The 17,485-nt window shown below is 38.6% G+C and overlaps 1 protein-coding gene across 5 annotated transcripts in view; it reads right to left on the reverse strand.

Annotated features, from left to right (window-relative positions):
• The window catches only part of SCML2 (Scm polycomb group protein like 2), a 74,331-nt gene that overhangs the window by 24,108 nt on the left and 32,738 nt on the right, over nt 1-17,485 (reverse strand). For all 5 annotated transcript variants that reach the window (XM_054056307.1, XM_054056306.1, XM_054056305.1 and 2 more), the window contains 2 exons: nt 14,586-14,674; nt 12,954-13,197 (listed from right to left, as the gene is read on the reverse strand). In XM_054056307.1, coding sequence (XP_053912282.1) covers nt 12,954-13,197; nt 14,586-14,674 — 333 coding nt within the window. The remainder of the gene's footprint in view (nt 1-12,953; nt 13,198-14,585; nt 14,675-17,485) is intronic.

Below are 17,485 nucleotides of genomic sequence, written 5' to 3' on the forward strand. Positions count from 1 at the left end.
TCTGTGAATTTTTATTCCAGAGTTAACTGTTAACAAGTATTTGCAATAGAAAATGTCACAGTAAGAGGAAATACCCATTGCAAACAGATTTCTTATAAAATACGAGTACTACTGACCCACGTTTTTGAAGCTGTAGGAACATTTACATACATTGTTGTTTGTCCAATTCGGTTACTAATCTAATATCCCTAAAGGGCAGTTCAGAAGAAATCTCTTCATTATGGCTGGCTGTAATCCTAATACATCAAATATAGACATGATATCCCTAGGTATCTGAGAAGGACCACCTTCTCAACGTGCGAAGTGACCACTCTCTTTTATTTATGTAAGCCAAATTTATCCACGTATGTAATTATGGCTTAAAATAAGATAAAAATATTTTTATACAAATGTTGGCACAGTATTACTCTGTCTCCGAATTGCTGAATGACAACTTGCATTAAGCTGTATACCTGGAAAGCAGAACAATATCAACTACATGCTGTACAATACTTTGCACTACACTCTGTCTTATGCTTACACCAATGTAAAATGCAGCTATTTTTATTTATTTGTGCCATACAGCTACACATTTAACAAAACAATCATGAACTCATAAAGAAATGTTAGTTTATAATTTCATTGTGCCTCTGCATGCACTGAAATCTAGCAAATGTATTTCTATTCTTGCACAGTAAAGGCACAGCTAAGGTTAAATACACACCTGCTTGCAATGTAAACAGTTTCTAGGAGTACAGGTATGAGTTTAGGACCACTGGGTAATCCCTACTCCCTTCCAAAAGGATATTTACCAGGCAAAGAATAACAATGCAAACAGCTCCAACCACTTCAGGCTGCCCTCTTGAAACACGCAGATCAAGGGCCTTTATCTCAGCATCTTCCTACCTGTATACTCCAGAGGACCAAATATTAGCAGCATTAACCATTAAGGGAAAGGGGATCAGGTCCCATTTGGTATTTTTCCTTCTGCCTAGGGCTGAGGCTGTTTTTTTCAATAGGCAGGACTGCAACAAAGGCCATGCTGCCTGGGCAGGCTCCCGGAGATAGTAGCAAATGAGGAGGCTGCTATTTGCATTTAAGAGAGGACGAGGGGGAGCGCAAGGGAGTGGGAGACTGCTAAAGTAATTCCCATATTGTCTGCAGGCTGTATTGACAGTGATCATCAGTCACCTGCTCATACTTCCTTCACCCTAGCCTTCAGAGGGAGACCAAAGGTTACACTGGGTCACAGGATCTGGAGGGAAATGAAAAGACATGCAAAATCAAGCTGCCAACCCACTGCATCTGTAGACAGAGTTATCCCCGCTAGGCCACATGTTCCAAAAACTAAGACGATTTAATAGTCTCATGAGAACTTGTTAAAATATAACGACGAAGAGAATAGAGAGGAAAAATGCCAAGCTCTGCTTGCAATTACTGCAGTATTTAGCTGGGATATTTACAACCAAAAAAGCACATTTGCCTTTTCAGGATGCTGCTTTGCATCACAAAGGCCTTCTCATTTGCACAAACAAAATCAAGCGTTTGTGTCATGTTCCTCTTCTACACAAACACCCACTGCTTCAGTTTCAGGAGTAGGATGCATTGCATAGAATTCTTTCCCAAGACTCTTATTTTCACCCAAAGACTGTACCAGCACCCTCAACAACTGAAGAGCAGAGATCACGCTATGCAAACATACTTCGCCATAGTAATGTTAGCAACTAAATGGCATTTTCAGACTTCACAGGGTTCTAGTTATACTGTCACGTGAGTGAGGGCTATAGGTGACTACCTTCATGTAACACACAAATAGCTCTTGTACTTTCAATTACTGCTCATTCAAAACATTCCCATTTTCCCCCCCAAAAAAACCATTCTGTGAGAATCAAACACCCATCCACTATGTATCCAATGTACATAAAAGCACCACCAAACCCAATATCTCTGAACTCACAGCCTAAAGATGCATTGCCACAACTCAGTCCTCACTTGCACAAGCAGATCCGCTGGAGTTAACGGTGCTTATTCGCATGAGAAGGATACGAAAGATTAGACTTTAGACGAAGGCCAAATTCTGCTTGCAGAAGCAGAAAAACTTCCTGGACGTACAGGACTGCAAAATTTGACCCCATAATGTTATATCTAAGACCTCTTACAAAAAATAAGTCAAGATATTTAAGACAACTGTGAAATCTGAAGCTACTGAAACCTCCAACACTTGGGAAAGGGATGGGATAGATGACAGCTCAGAAGCCTGCATGCTCATGCAATTCTAATTAGTAAAATTCCCTCAGATAATCCGACAGTTTCGCTCTATGTTTTTATAGAGAGCGAGGGAAAAATAGGTTCAGATTTGTAATATTTAAACATTAGAAATCTACCATTCAGTTAGTGTCACAGAGCAGCAATTACAAGACAAGACTTAAAAAGCAGAAGCAAAATTACAGGCAGCAAGGTTGGGGCACATTCTGCTGTACATTCTATGAACACAGCATTGCTACCTTAGGTGAAGGTGCCAATTAGAACAATAAAAACAGTAATTCAGTGTTTAATTCAGCATATCTTTCAAGACAGAAATTATTCTATTTATACTGCTGGATTGTTCCTATGTCCCCACTGAAATGGCAAGCCAAATACTCCTCTGAGAATATAAAAACTTGGCTTTCTCTCATCTATGGATTAAAAAAAAATATAAGGTGAAGAGTTTTAGCAACTTAGCCTAAATGCATGTGAGCTTTCCACAAAAGAAGTAATGGAAACATACCTCCCGAGTTCTAGCTCAGGATTTTAACTATAAAATTAACCTTCTTTAATACAGAAAGTTATTATCATTATAGTTTTGACAACTGGGAAAGGAGGTGGAAAAGATTAGCAATTTTTCAAAACAGCTTACTGCCAAGGATTATAAAAATGTATGTCCTTATGTCTCGACTGAACAAGAGAGCCATACTAAAGCATAAGTATCTGCAACATATACCCTCTCTTTCTGTGTTTGGATTACTTCTGGTTAAGAGGTAGCTTTGAGATCCTAATTGATAGGTTGCTATGATGTGAAATCAGTTGGAAGCAATCATTTCGCTATCTAAAAAGCAACACTGCATCTGAAAATTTCAACATCTAGCTTGGCAAGACACTGACATCATGGCTTGCAATTTTCTTCTTTCTAGATTTTAGTTTCTGCTACTAAACTAACCAGTATAACAAAAGGAAGGGGGGAAAACCCCACAACAAAAAAAACCCCAAAAAATCAATTTTTTTTTTTTAAAAAAACTAACCCTGTATTTCATTGAAAAGCTGAGAAGGAAGAGGCAAGTAAATACCTGATAAACTATCAAAGCAGCACAAACTTGAGTTACCTGAAGACAGTTTAGGTGTGCTGATGATGAATCTGTCAATAAGCATGGACAAAGCCTAGTTCTATACACTGGAACTGGGTAGGAGTTTTAACATCCTGATTGTTCATCCCATCGTTACTAATTCTGCCCAGGTTTTGCTATTATACCCCCCATAAAAAGCATCAGCAAAATGAAAGGCGGGCCCAAAATGAAACAATAAAATGCAACAGGTGTCAGGGGAAGAAAAAAGAAACACAGAGCATGATTAGTGCAATGCCACAATTTGTCTTGTCTTAACAGCTGAATGACAGCGCTGACATTCTTAACATAGCTTTTATGTATTATACTAACACAGATTTGGAAAAAAATCCACTCAATCCCATCCGCTAGTTGGGCAGCACAACCACTGTTGACATTAGCATCCACAAGACCCGAATACAAGCAAAATAAAAAAATTTCCACATAACAGTCAAAAATACACGTGCTGGAGTACTTCCACTTTAAAATAAAATCACAACTACCTTATAAATAAGGTAAATGGTAAAATTGTGAAGAAATCAGACTTACAGTAACGTTACAGCTTGAAGAAAGGCAAAAGCTTTATTTTCTAAGTGGTTACTACCCTGTAGCAGCACTATCCAAGTCCTTGCTGCAAGATGCCAAGTAACATTAATGCCAAATAAAAAAAGCTTAACATGTGAGAGAATGTGGCAAATCACATTTTAGCCCGAAGCACTGAGGAGTTTTTCATGTACAATTCTGAAGACAGCATAAATCTGCTTATTGTATGCGCCTGATTTAACTAGTGTGACCTGCTTGTAAAAAGAAGCTGGCTGCACTGAAAGACGAAACCTCCAGCAGTATGAAACTGTACCATTTCAGCATTTGTTTCTTTCTTTAATGAAACTTAAGAATTACTGGTTTTATCTGACTTTTTTTGGTTGCTTTTAAACAACGCAGAGTCTTTTCACAGATCTAACTGCAGCTCTGTCTAAAGCTTCAACACTTGTTTCCCCTGCAATCATTATAGAGTAGTACTTAAGTTGATATCGATGTTGTACATTTTCATGCAACTCAGCTGAAAATGCAGCACAGCTATTTTGATATCAATACAGAGGAGTGCATCTCGGTATATAGCTTGGAAGAACCTGCACAAAATAAGCATTGAGAACTCGTCTGAAAATAAAACTAAACTAAACTAAGAAATCACAAACCAGACAAGTGAGACACTTTTTAATCTCTGCTTGAGTATGTACTATTCTTATGGCTGCAGATGCGTTTGAAGGAGACTTATAATATCACAGGCTGATTAGCGCAATGAATAAAGATTTCTCTCACTAACACTGAATGCACTGAATTGGGAGAAAAAGAATGAGGTGACACATGATATGAAAAGGAGGGGAAACAGAGAAGAAGGAATGAAGAAAGAGAACTAAAGGTAAAAGCTACTATGAAGCTCCCTGTTTTTATTTAGATCACTACATCATCTTCCTTGGGTCACCCAAATTCTCTCCCGTAGAGAGCACTTCCCTCTCAATGAGTTCTTCCATCATTTTTATCCACTAAAGATCCAGTTTCGTAAGACTGTTGGGATCAGGGATATACAGAAACTGATCCCTCTCCAGATGCTGTTCACATCTAAATGATAGATACTACTTTATACTGAAATCAATTGTTGCAGGTGAAACTACTTATAACTTCCCACACGGCTTGTCCCCAGTTGTTCTTTTGTTTTCTCTCTTCTATGAAAAAGGTTTCACTTTTATTATAAATAAAAAGACAGGTTGCCTAAGTAACTGCCATTTACATGTAATGACTAAAGAGTAAGATGAATTTAAATAGAAACAGCAAACCAAAACTAGTCTGGCAATCTTCAGTCATATGCCATCTACTTCACTAATAAGTCTCAGACATAACTAGATATAGTGCAATACAAAAATATTCTTAGGCATAGTAACAGCTTTCTATTACCCAACGGACCAAAATAAAAATCACAATTTATAGTCGTTAAATAGAAAAGCATAATATGTTTGGCCTAGAAAAAGAGTTAATAGAAAAAATATCAAAATATATCAAACTTTAAAAGCCTTTTTAAAACATATCAAACCCAGAAGTTATACAGACCCAACAGATGATCAAATTTCAGAACAAAAAAATCACAGAAGATAAGACTAAAGCAACAAACCAGAATGTTTTTGTACATCCATACTCACTCCAAGGAAGGTCATCACATCAGTTCCCACATCAGGAATTTGAAACAAGTTCCCTGACATGAAGTACCAGCAGCAGAGGTCAGGAAATGGAGACAAAACAAACAGTAGAGAGCTGGCAGGACATACAGCACTCGTGAGTTTCAAGGAATAAAAAAGATTAAACATCCAGCCTACTGATAGTGCTGTGCAAGTTTGTCCTTAAAACTGCTTCAAGTCTGGGGACTTAAAGATGGTTAATGTGATTCCAACACTCTAGCCAGCAAGGTATGAAGAGGGTACACGCTGTTTGTACTGGCCAAGTCACTAACAACTCTTGTATGTAATAGAGGTAGTAAACCCAAAGACAAATATGATGCATTGGGGCTTTTGTAGAGAACAGTCACATCTCACAGAACCCTTTTTTTTTTTTTCAAGGAGTCAATAAACAAACAACAATAGAAAGCCAACTGATGTATCCTGTTGACTTGCACCTGACAAGATCTCACACTACGGTCCCTTAAAAAAAACACTTAGGTGGCAATAAATATGAAGGAAGGAAGATCTTCATGATTCTTCTAAAGAATATCTTGGGACACATCAAACAGGAGCTAGGAATCAAAAACACATCTTTTCACAGTCAAAAGAGTACTCTAGATAGACACCTTGATGAAATCTCTGCTTGGGATTGTGCCATTTGATTCATAGGCAGTGCTACAGACTGGGGGAAGAGTGGCTGGAGAGCTGCACGGAGGAGAAGGACCTGGGTGTAACGGTTGACAGCCGACTGAACATGAGCCAGCAGTGTGCCCAGGGGGCCAAGAAGCCAATGGCATCTTGGCTTGTATCAGAAACGCTGTGACCAGCAGGTCCAGGGCGGTTATTCTACCTCTGTACTCAGCACTGGTGAGACCGCACCTTGAGTACTGTGTTCAGTTCTGGGCCCCTCACCACAAGAAGGATGTTGAGGCTCTGGAGCGTGTCCAGAGAAGAGCAACAAAGCTGGTGAGGGGGCTGGAGAACAAGTCTTACGAGGAGCGGCTGAGAGAGCTGGGGTTGTTTAGCCTGGAGAAGAGGAGGCTGAGGGGAGACCTTATTAGTCTCTACAACTACCTGAAAGGAGGTTGTGGAGAGGAGGGAGCTGGCCTCTTCTCCCAAGTGACAGGGGACAGGACAAGGGGGAATGGCCTGAAGCTCCACCAGGGGAGGTTCAGGCTGGATATCAGAAAAAAAATCTTCACGGAAAGAGTCATCGGGCACTGGAACAGGCTGCCCAGGGAGGTGGTCGAGTTGCCTTCCCTGGAGGTGTTTAAGGAACTGGTGGAAGAAGTGCTTAGGGACATGGTTTAAGGGAGTGTTAGGAATGGTTGGACTCGATGATCCAGTGGGTCCTTTCCAACCTGGTGATTCTATGATTCTATATATGATCTAGGACAAAGGTAAAGCATGAGATGGCAGCAACTGCTAGACAATTATTAGAGTCAGTAGAGATTATAAAAAAGTTTTGCAAAGCTGAGCAGTTGTTCAGCAAAGGAAGTAACAGATGAAATTCAACATGAAGCGATTCAAAATAATCCAGCTCCTGTGATCGATGATGCACTATTATTTGATGTATGCAAAAACAACATCTTAGAATTAGAATAAATATTTCTATGACAGTATTACTTCATTGCTCAGTAATAATAAAAAAATCCCAAATCTCAGTCAATAAATAATTCTAGACGGAACAGGGGAAAAAAAAAAAAAAAAGAACAGAAATCACCACAGTGCTACTAAGTCTTAAATATATTGTGCAATTCTGGTTCCAGTAGATCAAAAATCACATAGCTGAAATGGAAACAATATGGAAGAACAAGGCTAGTCAGAGGAAACAAACAGATCCCAGAAGAAGGAAAAACGAAACAAAACAGGATTTTACAAGTTTGGAACACAGACAATTGAGGGAAGCTACAATATAGGTCTACAAAATTGTGATGGATGTGAAGAAGGCAATTAGACTCACAGAATCACTAGGTTGGAAAAGACCTTCATGATCACCAAGCTCAACTATACCTGTCCACTACTAAATCATATCCCCAAGCACTTAATCTACCCACCTTTTAAACACCTCCAGGGATGGAGACTCAATCACCTCCCTTGGCAGCCCCTGCCAGTGCCTGATAACCCTTTCGGTGAAAAATTTTTTCCTGATCTCTAATCAAACCTACCCTGGCGCAGCTTGAGGCCATTCCCTCTTGTCCTATCGCTTATCACTTGGGAGATCAGCTCCCACCTCACTACAATTTCCTTTCAGGCAGTTGTACACAGTGATAACGTCTCCCCTCAGCCTCCTTTACTCCAGGCTAAAGAACCTCAGTTCCCTCAGCCACTCCTCATAAGACTTGTTCTCCAGCCTCTTCACCAGCTTCGTTGCTCTCCTCTGGACACGCTCCAGGACCTCAATGTCTTTCTTGTAGTGAGGGACCTAAAACTGAACACAGGATTCGAGGTGTGGCCTGACAAATGCCAAGTACAGGGGCAGAATCACTTCCCTGGAGATGCTGGCCACGCTGTCTCTGATACCACTGGCCTTCTTGGCCACCTGGGCACGCTGCTGGCTCCTGTCCAGCTGGATGTCAAGCAACACCCCCAGGTCCTTCTTCTCCAGACAGCTTTCCAGTCACTCTTCCCTAAGCCTGTAGCACTGCACAGGGTTGTTGTGTCCCAAGTGCAGGACTCTGCATTTGGCCTTGTTAAACCTCAGCCCATCGATGCAGCCTGTTCAGATCCCTCTGCAGAGCCTCCCTACTCTCCAGTAGATCGACACTTCCTCCCAGCTTAGCGTCATCCGTCAACTTGCTAAGGGTGCATTCAATGCCTTCATCCAGGTCATTGATAAGATATTGAACAGAACTGAGCCCTGGGGGACACTACTTGTAACCCTCCTCCAGCTGGATTTAACTCCATTTACCACCACTCTTTGGGCCTGGCCAGCCAGACAGCTTTTAACCCAGCAAAGGGTTTGCCTGTCCAGGCCAGTGGCAGCCAGTTTCTCAAGCAGAATACTGTGAGAAACTGTGTCAAAGTCTTTATTAAAGTCCAAGTACACTACATCCACAGCCTTTCCCTCATCCATTAAGCAAGTAAACTTGTCATAGAAGGAATTAGTAAATTAGGGAAAGACTATTTACTGTTTCTTCCTGCACCAGCAGTGGAAGTAAAAGAAGACATTTCAGTACAAGAACAACAGGACAACAAATGAAACCATCAGCAAGAAAAAGGATATCTCCTTTTTCACAGAACACATACTCAAGCACAGAAATCCTTAATACAGGATGTTGTAGCTGCTAAAAGTTCAGATGGCTTGAAAACATAACTAAACAAAACAGATCAAGCTCCTCCAGGAGGTATTCAGCATAAAAGCTTTATTCTGGGCTCCAGAGTTCCTGGGTTGTAGATGGTCAGATATTAGGAATATTTCTGCAAACCTCTCTCCTGTGTGCTTATGCTCTTCTTCCAACATCTGCTTTCAGTCATTGCTAGAGAAAGCTTGCTACAGCAGACGGTCCTTCAGATTGATCCAGCATAGACACTATCATGCCAACTGCTTTCGTCAGCTACAGTTGACACCAATGTTTCTGAGTGACAAGTCATCTCTAAAAGCACTTCAGTGACCAAGAGACAGAGAAAAAAAGTCTAATCCATCCTTAAAACATTAAGCTTGGGCCAGCAGGCTAAGATCAAGCACTGTTGGCAAACCATACATAACATAAATTACTACTATCAGAGACATTTCTAAGGAAACGAACTACAATATTAGCTAGGCGTGGCTTCACGAGTATAAATATTGAATGCTACATTTCATACCACTGTACGCCTGCCCTGACACCCAGCCAGGACCACCTAAATCACATTTTCTGATAAGGATAAAAGACAAAACATCAACATGAAGATTCAGGCCTGACTGTTAAAAACAGTTGGTCCAAAACAACTTTTCACCCACATTCTCCATTTTATCTTCTAGTAATTGTGTCTCAGTTCCCAAACTTAACTTTCTAAACCCAACGCAAGTTGCAGAAGATAAGGCTATAAAGACTAAGTATATCATGTAATCTGTTCTGAATACATCCACCTATATATAAGAAGCCCACGTTTAACCTGTTCTTAAAAGCTTCCCATGACAGAGGTCCTACACTCTCTGTGACATTCTCTCATGACAGAGAGAGGCATGGTTAAGATAGTAAACAGCTGAAATAAAATCCCTAATTTTCCTATCATCTCCCTTACTACATCTCATCTCTCTTTCAAAGGGCCAAATTAGACTCTGAAATAAAAGTCCCATAACAGTAAAATATTGTCCTAGGTATGGATAAAATTTAAAGCATGCTTTATTGCTTTCATACTTGGATTGTGGGATACTGGTTTTGCTTGGTCACTAAAATCTCGGAGGTGGGTTTCAGTCCTTTAAATAGTGATTTAACACACTTAAATGCTTTTGGAAAAAGTAGTTATAGAAATCAAGAATAGTTTCCATTATATTCACTCTGAAATCTAAGCCATATTCAGTCAAATATTTTCACTTTCTAATGCGGTCATTCAACGCGAAAATACTAAGCTAACCTGCACAAAAAAAGCCAAGGCCAGAATAATACAAGAATATTTCAAGTGAATACCTACACTATAGTATCTGTCATACTTTATTCCTTAGCAGGAGTAGTTAATGTGACTTAATGAAGAATCCTGACAACATTATCATATTTCTGAAATGAAATTACTTGATTGCACTCTCCTTGAAGCTATTATTTACATCTTAATAAAGAACTATCATTAAAGTTCTTTGATGGCTCAAAAGTGATCAAATAACAGTGAAAAGCATAACCTGAGAGCAAAAAATATTTCATCTAGCTATGCAAATTTGACAAGTGCAAATAACACGCACAAACAGCACATAAAAAATAAGGATATGAAGCAAAATTGAAGGAATAAATTCTTAATACTCAGAAAAAGCAGCACAGCTAATTTTAACAAAACTGCAGTTAACTTTGGCTCACTTTTAGAATTAAAAATAATTAATTCCCCAGCTTGCATCTCCTTGCTTCAGTTTATATCACATGACCAAAATTCTCAGTTTTGACTACCAGTCTGTAAAAACCTTACTTCAGGTTTTATTAATGCCTGAAGTGTTACTGTTTTTCACAACAAATTAATAGAATCCATAAAAATACCTGGCTAAGTATTTCAAGCCTTCTGCAAATTTGAACATACTCAAAAATTGTTTGTTTTATTATTTGAACAACTGGAATGCGTAAACAACTTTACTAACTAACAGATAAAGAACTCTTTGATCTCTATCAAGCACTAATTAGGCAAGAAAAATTTTGTATAAATTATTTCAAAATATTGTTGGTTTTCCAGCATTGCAACTGGAGTAGATTAATCAATTTAATAATGCTTCTTTCCAGAAGAGACAATTGGACCCAGCAATCTAAACTGTCACAAAAATATCTGCTAAAAATTTTACACCACTTATTTATACAGCCCTTTTACATAAAATAATTTTATTTCACCACAATTCTCATAATTAACTTACCATAATAATACATCTCAGTCATGATTTCTCAAGACAAGTCCAGCTTTCTGAAGAAGCTGAGAAGGACACTTTACAGACTGGTCAGCTTGGTACCTTTTAGATGACTCCTAACTGAATGTAGATTGTTCTCACCCAACTTCTCTCTGCCTTCTTGCTGCAGGTATGTACCAGCAGATCATCTTGGGTCTACCAGTACAGCTACAGACACAGCTGCTCCATTGCTGAAATCCGTCAAAACAGACTAACCTAGATTACAGGTACCATGACCACTGGCAGTAACTGCAGATAGTAACTACAGACAGGTAGATGAGGGCAAGGATGCAGAACTAATTTCACTTAGATTTTCCATACGGTTCTTGACTTGCTGGCCAAAGATTGAGAAAAACAATGGGGATGGAGAGACAAGGAAACATGACTTATTTCTTGTCTTCTTGCTTCTATACCTTTGGTATTTCCAGTGACTTTTCTTTGATACCCTTCTATTTGTTCCTCACTCACCTAACACCAAATACTCACCATGAGAAAAATATTGTTGACCCAAATAAGTTTAAGTCATTAATTATAATATGTTTCCCCTCTTTAAAAAAACCTCTCTTTTTGTCAGATTTGAAGGGAGTGAGGATAGAAGAGCCTCAACAGTTTGACAGAAAAGCCTTACATTACAGGAACATGACAAGAGTAGCAGAGGAATCACGTTCAGAGATATCCCTCTCTATTCCATTTCCATTCTTCCCTTCAGCAGAGGAAGAACATAAATCTGTTAGAGCGAGTCTACAGGTGGGCCAAAGATCAGAGGGCTGGAGCACCGCCCATAGGAGGACAGGCTGAGACAATTGGGGTTGTCTAGCCTAGAGAAAAGAAGGCTCTAGGGAGACCTTATAGCAGCATCCCTGTACTTAAAGGAGGCCTACAGGAAAGATGGGAGTCAGCTCTTTATCAGGGCATGCAGTGATAGGATGAGGGATAATGGTTTTAAGCTGAAAGAATGGAGGTTTAGATTAGATATTAGGAAGAAATTTTTTACTGTGGGGGTAGTGAGGCACTGGAGTAGGTTGCCCAGGGAAGTTGTAGATGCTCCTACTCTAGAAGTGTTCAATGCCAGGTTGGATGAGGCTTTGAGCAACCTGGTCTAGTGGAAGGCGTCCAAGCCCATGGCAAGGGGGCTAGAACAGGATGATCTTTAAGGTCCCTTCCAACCCACACCATTCTATGATTCTATGATTCTTTCTATGGTGGATAGCTGCACATTATAAAGCACAGTAGCTATTAGTTAAAGGGACTCTATAATCCTGTGTACAAACATCCTTAAAGGTGTAAGAATGAGAAAGCATTCCGAATAGGCAGCTTCAAGACAGAATTTTTAGAGTACGAAGGAAAAAAACAGTAGATATACTCATATAGTTTAAACCTTGAGCCACCACAGAAGCAAAGACTAGTTTACTTCCCTAGCATTCAACTTTATATATAAAGTACTGTCATGGCAAATATATTAGTTTCATTAAACGGGATCACTTAGATATCTATAAACTATATTTGCTCTTTGTATTAAGTCCAAGATGCTTCACAATCACACAAAAATTAAAAGATTATTAACATTATTTAACTTTTATAAAGTTAAAAGATTATAAATAATCTTTTATAAAGATTATTTAACAGCATTAAATAAAAGATGTTCCCAGAGCTACTACAAACCAACAAAAATTGTTTCCCAGAAGTCAGCGTACTAGCTTTAAACTCCGTAAAGAAATGTTAACATTTCATCCTTACCAGCTACTCACAAATCAAATCTTCAGTCTTATCTGCATACAGTCAGCTGGTTTTTAAAATTCTGCTGGAATTGAGCGGAAAATCATAAAGCAACATTATTTGTCATCTTACCATTGCTCCCTGGTGGTTGTAATGCATCTCCTGTCAAGCTACACCATCCGACTGGGAAAATATCTCGAGAATCGCATCTGCACCAATAGTCAAATGCTCCGCTCCAGCCATCAAATGTAACAAAAACTTCGTCTCCTTTAACATCTCCAATGGTTGCCGGACAAATCAAGTATGGGTTCTTTCTATCTATAGCTTCAAGCTTCATTCCTACTTTAAAGCAGTTTGGCACAGGTTTGGGTGGTTCCTACAAAAGAGTGGTAGAATATTTGCATTTCTATGGCCTCTTGAAAAATTGAGAAAACCCTCTATTTTTCTTCAACATCACTTATACTCACTGGTCTTAAACGTTACAGTAAATATTCAAGGAAGCTTACTCGTGTTTCAAATTTGCTTTTGCTCTTCTGTATTATAAAAATCTAGATTCTGTTCCCACAAACATAGCTGGGATAATTAACAAAATTGTCCACAATAGAAATACCTTGCTAAAAGTATTTACATAAGCCATAGGTTGCAACCAATACATTATGTCTGCGCAGCAAGATGGCAAAGACACTAAAATGAAATTATTACATTATAATAACGAACAAGAGGTTTACAGGGAGCGGATATTTCTGGGGACTGATAACTGTCTGGCAAAAGCTTCACCTCCCAATTAATCCATGAAAAATTCATTAGCATTGGACATTATTTATAGGCCTTTGCTAACTCAGTTTGCCTTAGACCAATTCCAAGTGGACAAAAGGAAAAAAAACAATCAGGTCCATATCACCAGCACAAGTGTACCTCCACAGCAGGAGTTGTGACCCGATGTACCTCAAATTACTACCTCACCCTCAGAAATCTTGTTATCTAAAAGCCATTTCAGATGTGCTGGTAGCTAGCACAGGGAAGCATGGCTTATCACACCTCAGAAAACGTAAATGATTCTATATAAATAAGTTATACAACTATATAAAGTTGACGTGATTGCAGGTTTGAACCCAACTGTTCCATTCACTGACACAACTCTCAGTGTCACTTCCACAACAAAAATGAAGTCACTCAATGTGACAAGGAGGGCTTTACCACTCCAACAAAAAGCTGAACCAACAAGTTGTCTTAATATTATTGTTGGTTTTATACAACTTTTCATGTTTCACAGTAACTTACTCTAGTCATGTTTTAAAAACTGAACACCTTTTTCTGCTATCTTCAATCACTTTCTCACTACATTTTAAATGATAAGTATATGCCCAATGAAAACATGCAATAAAACCTTCCCACGTACCACTGTATTCCAGTGGTATTTTTTTGTTTTTAACTCCTGTGCATAATTGTATTAGTGTAGTGCTGTTAAGAAATGGGATGTTAATTGCATCTTAAATCCACGAGAGACCAAAAATGAGATAACACAATTTTTCTAAATAACGCATCATACTTTAAAGTCTCAGCTCAGGAAAAGAGATGCCTATCTCAATAGACTAGAAGCAGATTGCTTCCTGTCTAGCTTTATAGCTTGCCAATCCAGTTCAAAGTCATGTTAAACAATAGTCTTGCCTTCCCGTGCTGCAGACAACAGGGTAATATCTTGGCAAAAATGTAACTATAGACCAATTGATAAAAAGTTGTTTACTAGGAGTCCTTCCTTCTTACCTTCTTAAAGAATGCTGCAGGTGCCATTTCAGCTCCATTGAGAGTTCTTAAGAGAAACATTGGCCAAGAAGATGCATTCATCTGGAACCCTGAGTAACAAACAAATAAACAGCCCTACTTTCAGTTTGTAAAATAAAAGAGGAAGATAACGACATAAAGTCCATTTTACTAGTGCCTCATTCCCTCTATTTCGGACTTGGTGAACATAAAAGTAGCCAAGAAAGAACAAACAGGGTCACTGTTGGTGAAGAAAGTCATGCAATGCACTTCCATTCTGAGTGATTTGCCTGCACTCAATATAAATTGTGATATGACAGATAAACACCTAGAACTTAACAACATGCAAGCTGTATTACAGGGGATCGTAAGGTTGTCCCACACAGTCCCTGGTCCAGTGGAACTTCCCCAGCACAAGCACTTAGCTAACTTTTCAGGTCTGCTTTTTGCTGTCATTCTAAAACAACATTCTTTGCTCCAGCTTATCTCATTTATTGAGGAGATACCTTTTATTTACAAGACTCTTCTAATACTTCCACCAGACCACAGACAAAAAAAGAAAAATTGGTTTATTCTCCCTTCCCTCCCCCATTTAAATAAACAAATAAATAGTTAGCCTAAAAAAAAAAAAAACCCAACAAATAACAGGGAAAAACAAAAATAAAATTATTTTAATAAATGCATGTATCATATTGGAAAACATAAACTGGAAGATGCTTCTACTTTAATACTCTCCACTAACAAGTGAAAAAAAGGCACAAACAACAATCAAACTTGTTTAGATGAACTACCTTATTCAAGCAGAACAAAGATTTGGCTGAAACACTCTCATTCCAGATATCTGCCCTCAGAATCAACTACCTTCCAGTTCAAAAATAGAACAAATTAAAAAATAAGTCATTTTTTTTTCTGTGCTTCCCAAGTGGATGTTTCAAAGTACTAAGTAAGGTAACAGACATAGCGACATTTTTTCTGCATCTGGCACAGTTCTACAGAAAAAAAGATAGAATACAACAAATTGGAATTTCTTCCATAAAGCACAGAGTACCAGAACTTGCCAGGATCTGATGAGTTCCCTCATAACTGAGCCTTGACAATTCTCTTTAAAAATGTAACTAGAAAGGTGGAACATATCTCCAATTCATTATCAGTTAAATCATTAATCATCTAAAATTGGATTTTCAAGTTAGACCTACCTATGCCACGCCTAAATGAACAGAAAGATCATATTTGATAAATGGTGTCATAATCTGAGGAATGCTGAGCTGATTATCAGTCCTTGTTTGATATCAGTCTTTATACAACCACACACAAACACAACATCTTTAAACAACTAGCCCAGAAAAGACACATACACAAGACAGAGCAATGATAACACTAGTTTTTATTAACTTTGTTTGGCCTTTAAGTCATCCTGGTAAAATCAAAGAAAATATTCTCAATATAGTTTGTTGAGAAAGTTAAGTTCTCAACTACAAAAAAGCTCACCTATGAAAAAAATAGGCTGGAACAGGAAACCTGTGCTACAGCAATCACCTTCTCAAAATCCCTAAGTAAGATAAATAGTTAAACCTATGTAAAAATCAGACAGGAGGGACTATTTTAGCTGGCTATTATGATAGAAGCAGAACATTAGTATCCAGAAGGTTCCCTACTACTCAGAAAAAAAAAAAAAATCACTTGATTAAATGTCTAACAGGAGGTAATTATACACCTAATTAGCTCCCAGCTTTGCCCAGGAACAGGATGCTGTAAAACTGCCAAAAAGGCTTTTTCAAAAATTTATCTAGGTATGCCAGAATGTTTGATTGCTGAAATTTAGCCTATCTCTAGAAAAATCTAGGGCAGGAGGGACAAAATAATGGTACTCACATTCTTTTCTGAATAACCAGCAATTGTTTGGAGGGCAGGTAAACTTACATGCCTGGGTGCAAAGAAACAGCTGCTTGTTAGGTGCTGCACTACAAGCAGCCTGAATGAATAGGAATAAGAAATAGTATCTGAACAGAAGGCATCAACCTTTCTACTGACGATCATGGAAAGTTTCTCCTCTTAAGGGATTGACTGCCCCCATTATACATAACTAGAGTTGTTTTATTCATCAGGCTGATTTAGAAACATGTTTTAAAAAGCGCTACGCTCCTGAACTGAAGCCATGTATTTAACATTGTACATATGTGTAGCTCAAGGAATAGGTATACTCTTCTCTATTATAACCCTCTTGCATACTGGTGTTACTGCATTCATTCTACAAGGTTATACCAAGAACCTCAGAGAGGCTGAATGGAGTAACTTTTCCCTCAAGTGTCAAAATTTCCAGTCCTTCCATTCAAAACCTCTATGCATCCACAGGAAAGAAGGCAAAAAGCCCCTCTGGGTTCAAACTCTCTCTATCTATCTCAAATAACATTCTTCCAGACTGGCACCCTGGTTGTATTACTTTTATTGTTTCTAAAACAGCACAACAGCACAGAAATCTACCCTTATAATCTATGTGGTGTCTGAATGGTCATGTCAACTGCTGCTGTATCCGTTTGTCCCTCTACAAGTGAATCAAGTTTCATACTGTAGTGAAATGATAGTTTTCACTTTGCCTTTCAAACACAAGATCTGCAAGCTGTTAACAAGTTAGGTTGACAAGTTTTTTGAGAGGCTAGGAAAGCATACCTATCTCCACTGCATCTCTGCCCTCTCATCTGTGTTCTTGATGACACCAAATCAGAAGTAGGTTTACACCCATAAGATGGAAACCAGCAGTAATAATTTTCTGCTTACAGTTCATTTCTGGCATTAAGAACATTATTTCTTGCATCTTCTAAACATTATCGAAGATAACAGGGAGGGGATGTTGTTGTTTTGGGTTGATTTTTTCGTGGCGGGTGCAAGATAAATGTCAGTCGTTA

The sequence above is a fragment of the Cuculus canorus genome, chromosome 1, assembly GCF_017976375.1.
Source record: "Cuculus canorus isolate bCucCan1 chromosome 1, bCucCan1.pri, whole genome shotgun sequence".
NCBI lineage: Eukaryota > Metazoa > Chordata > Aves > Cuculiformes > Cuculidae > Cuculus > Cuculus canorus.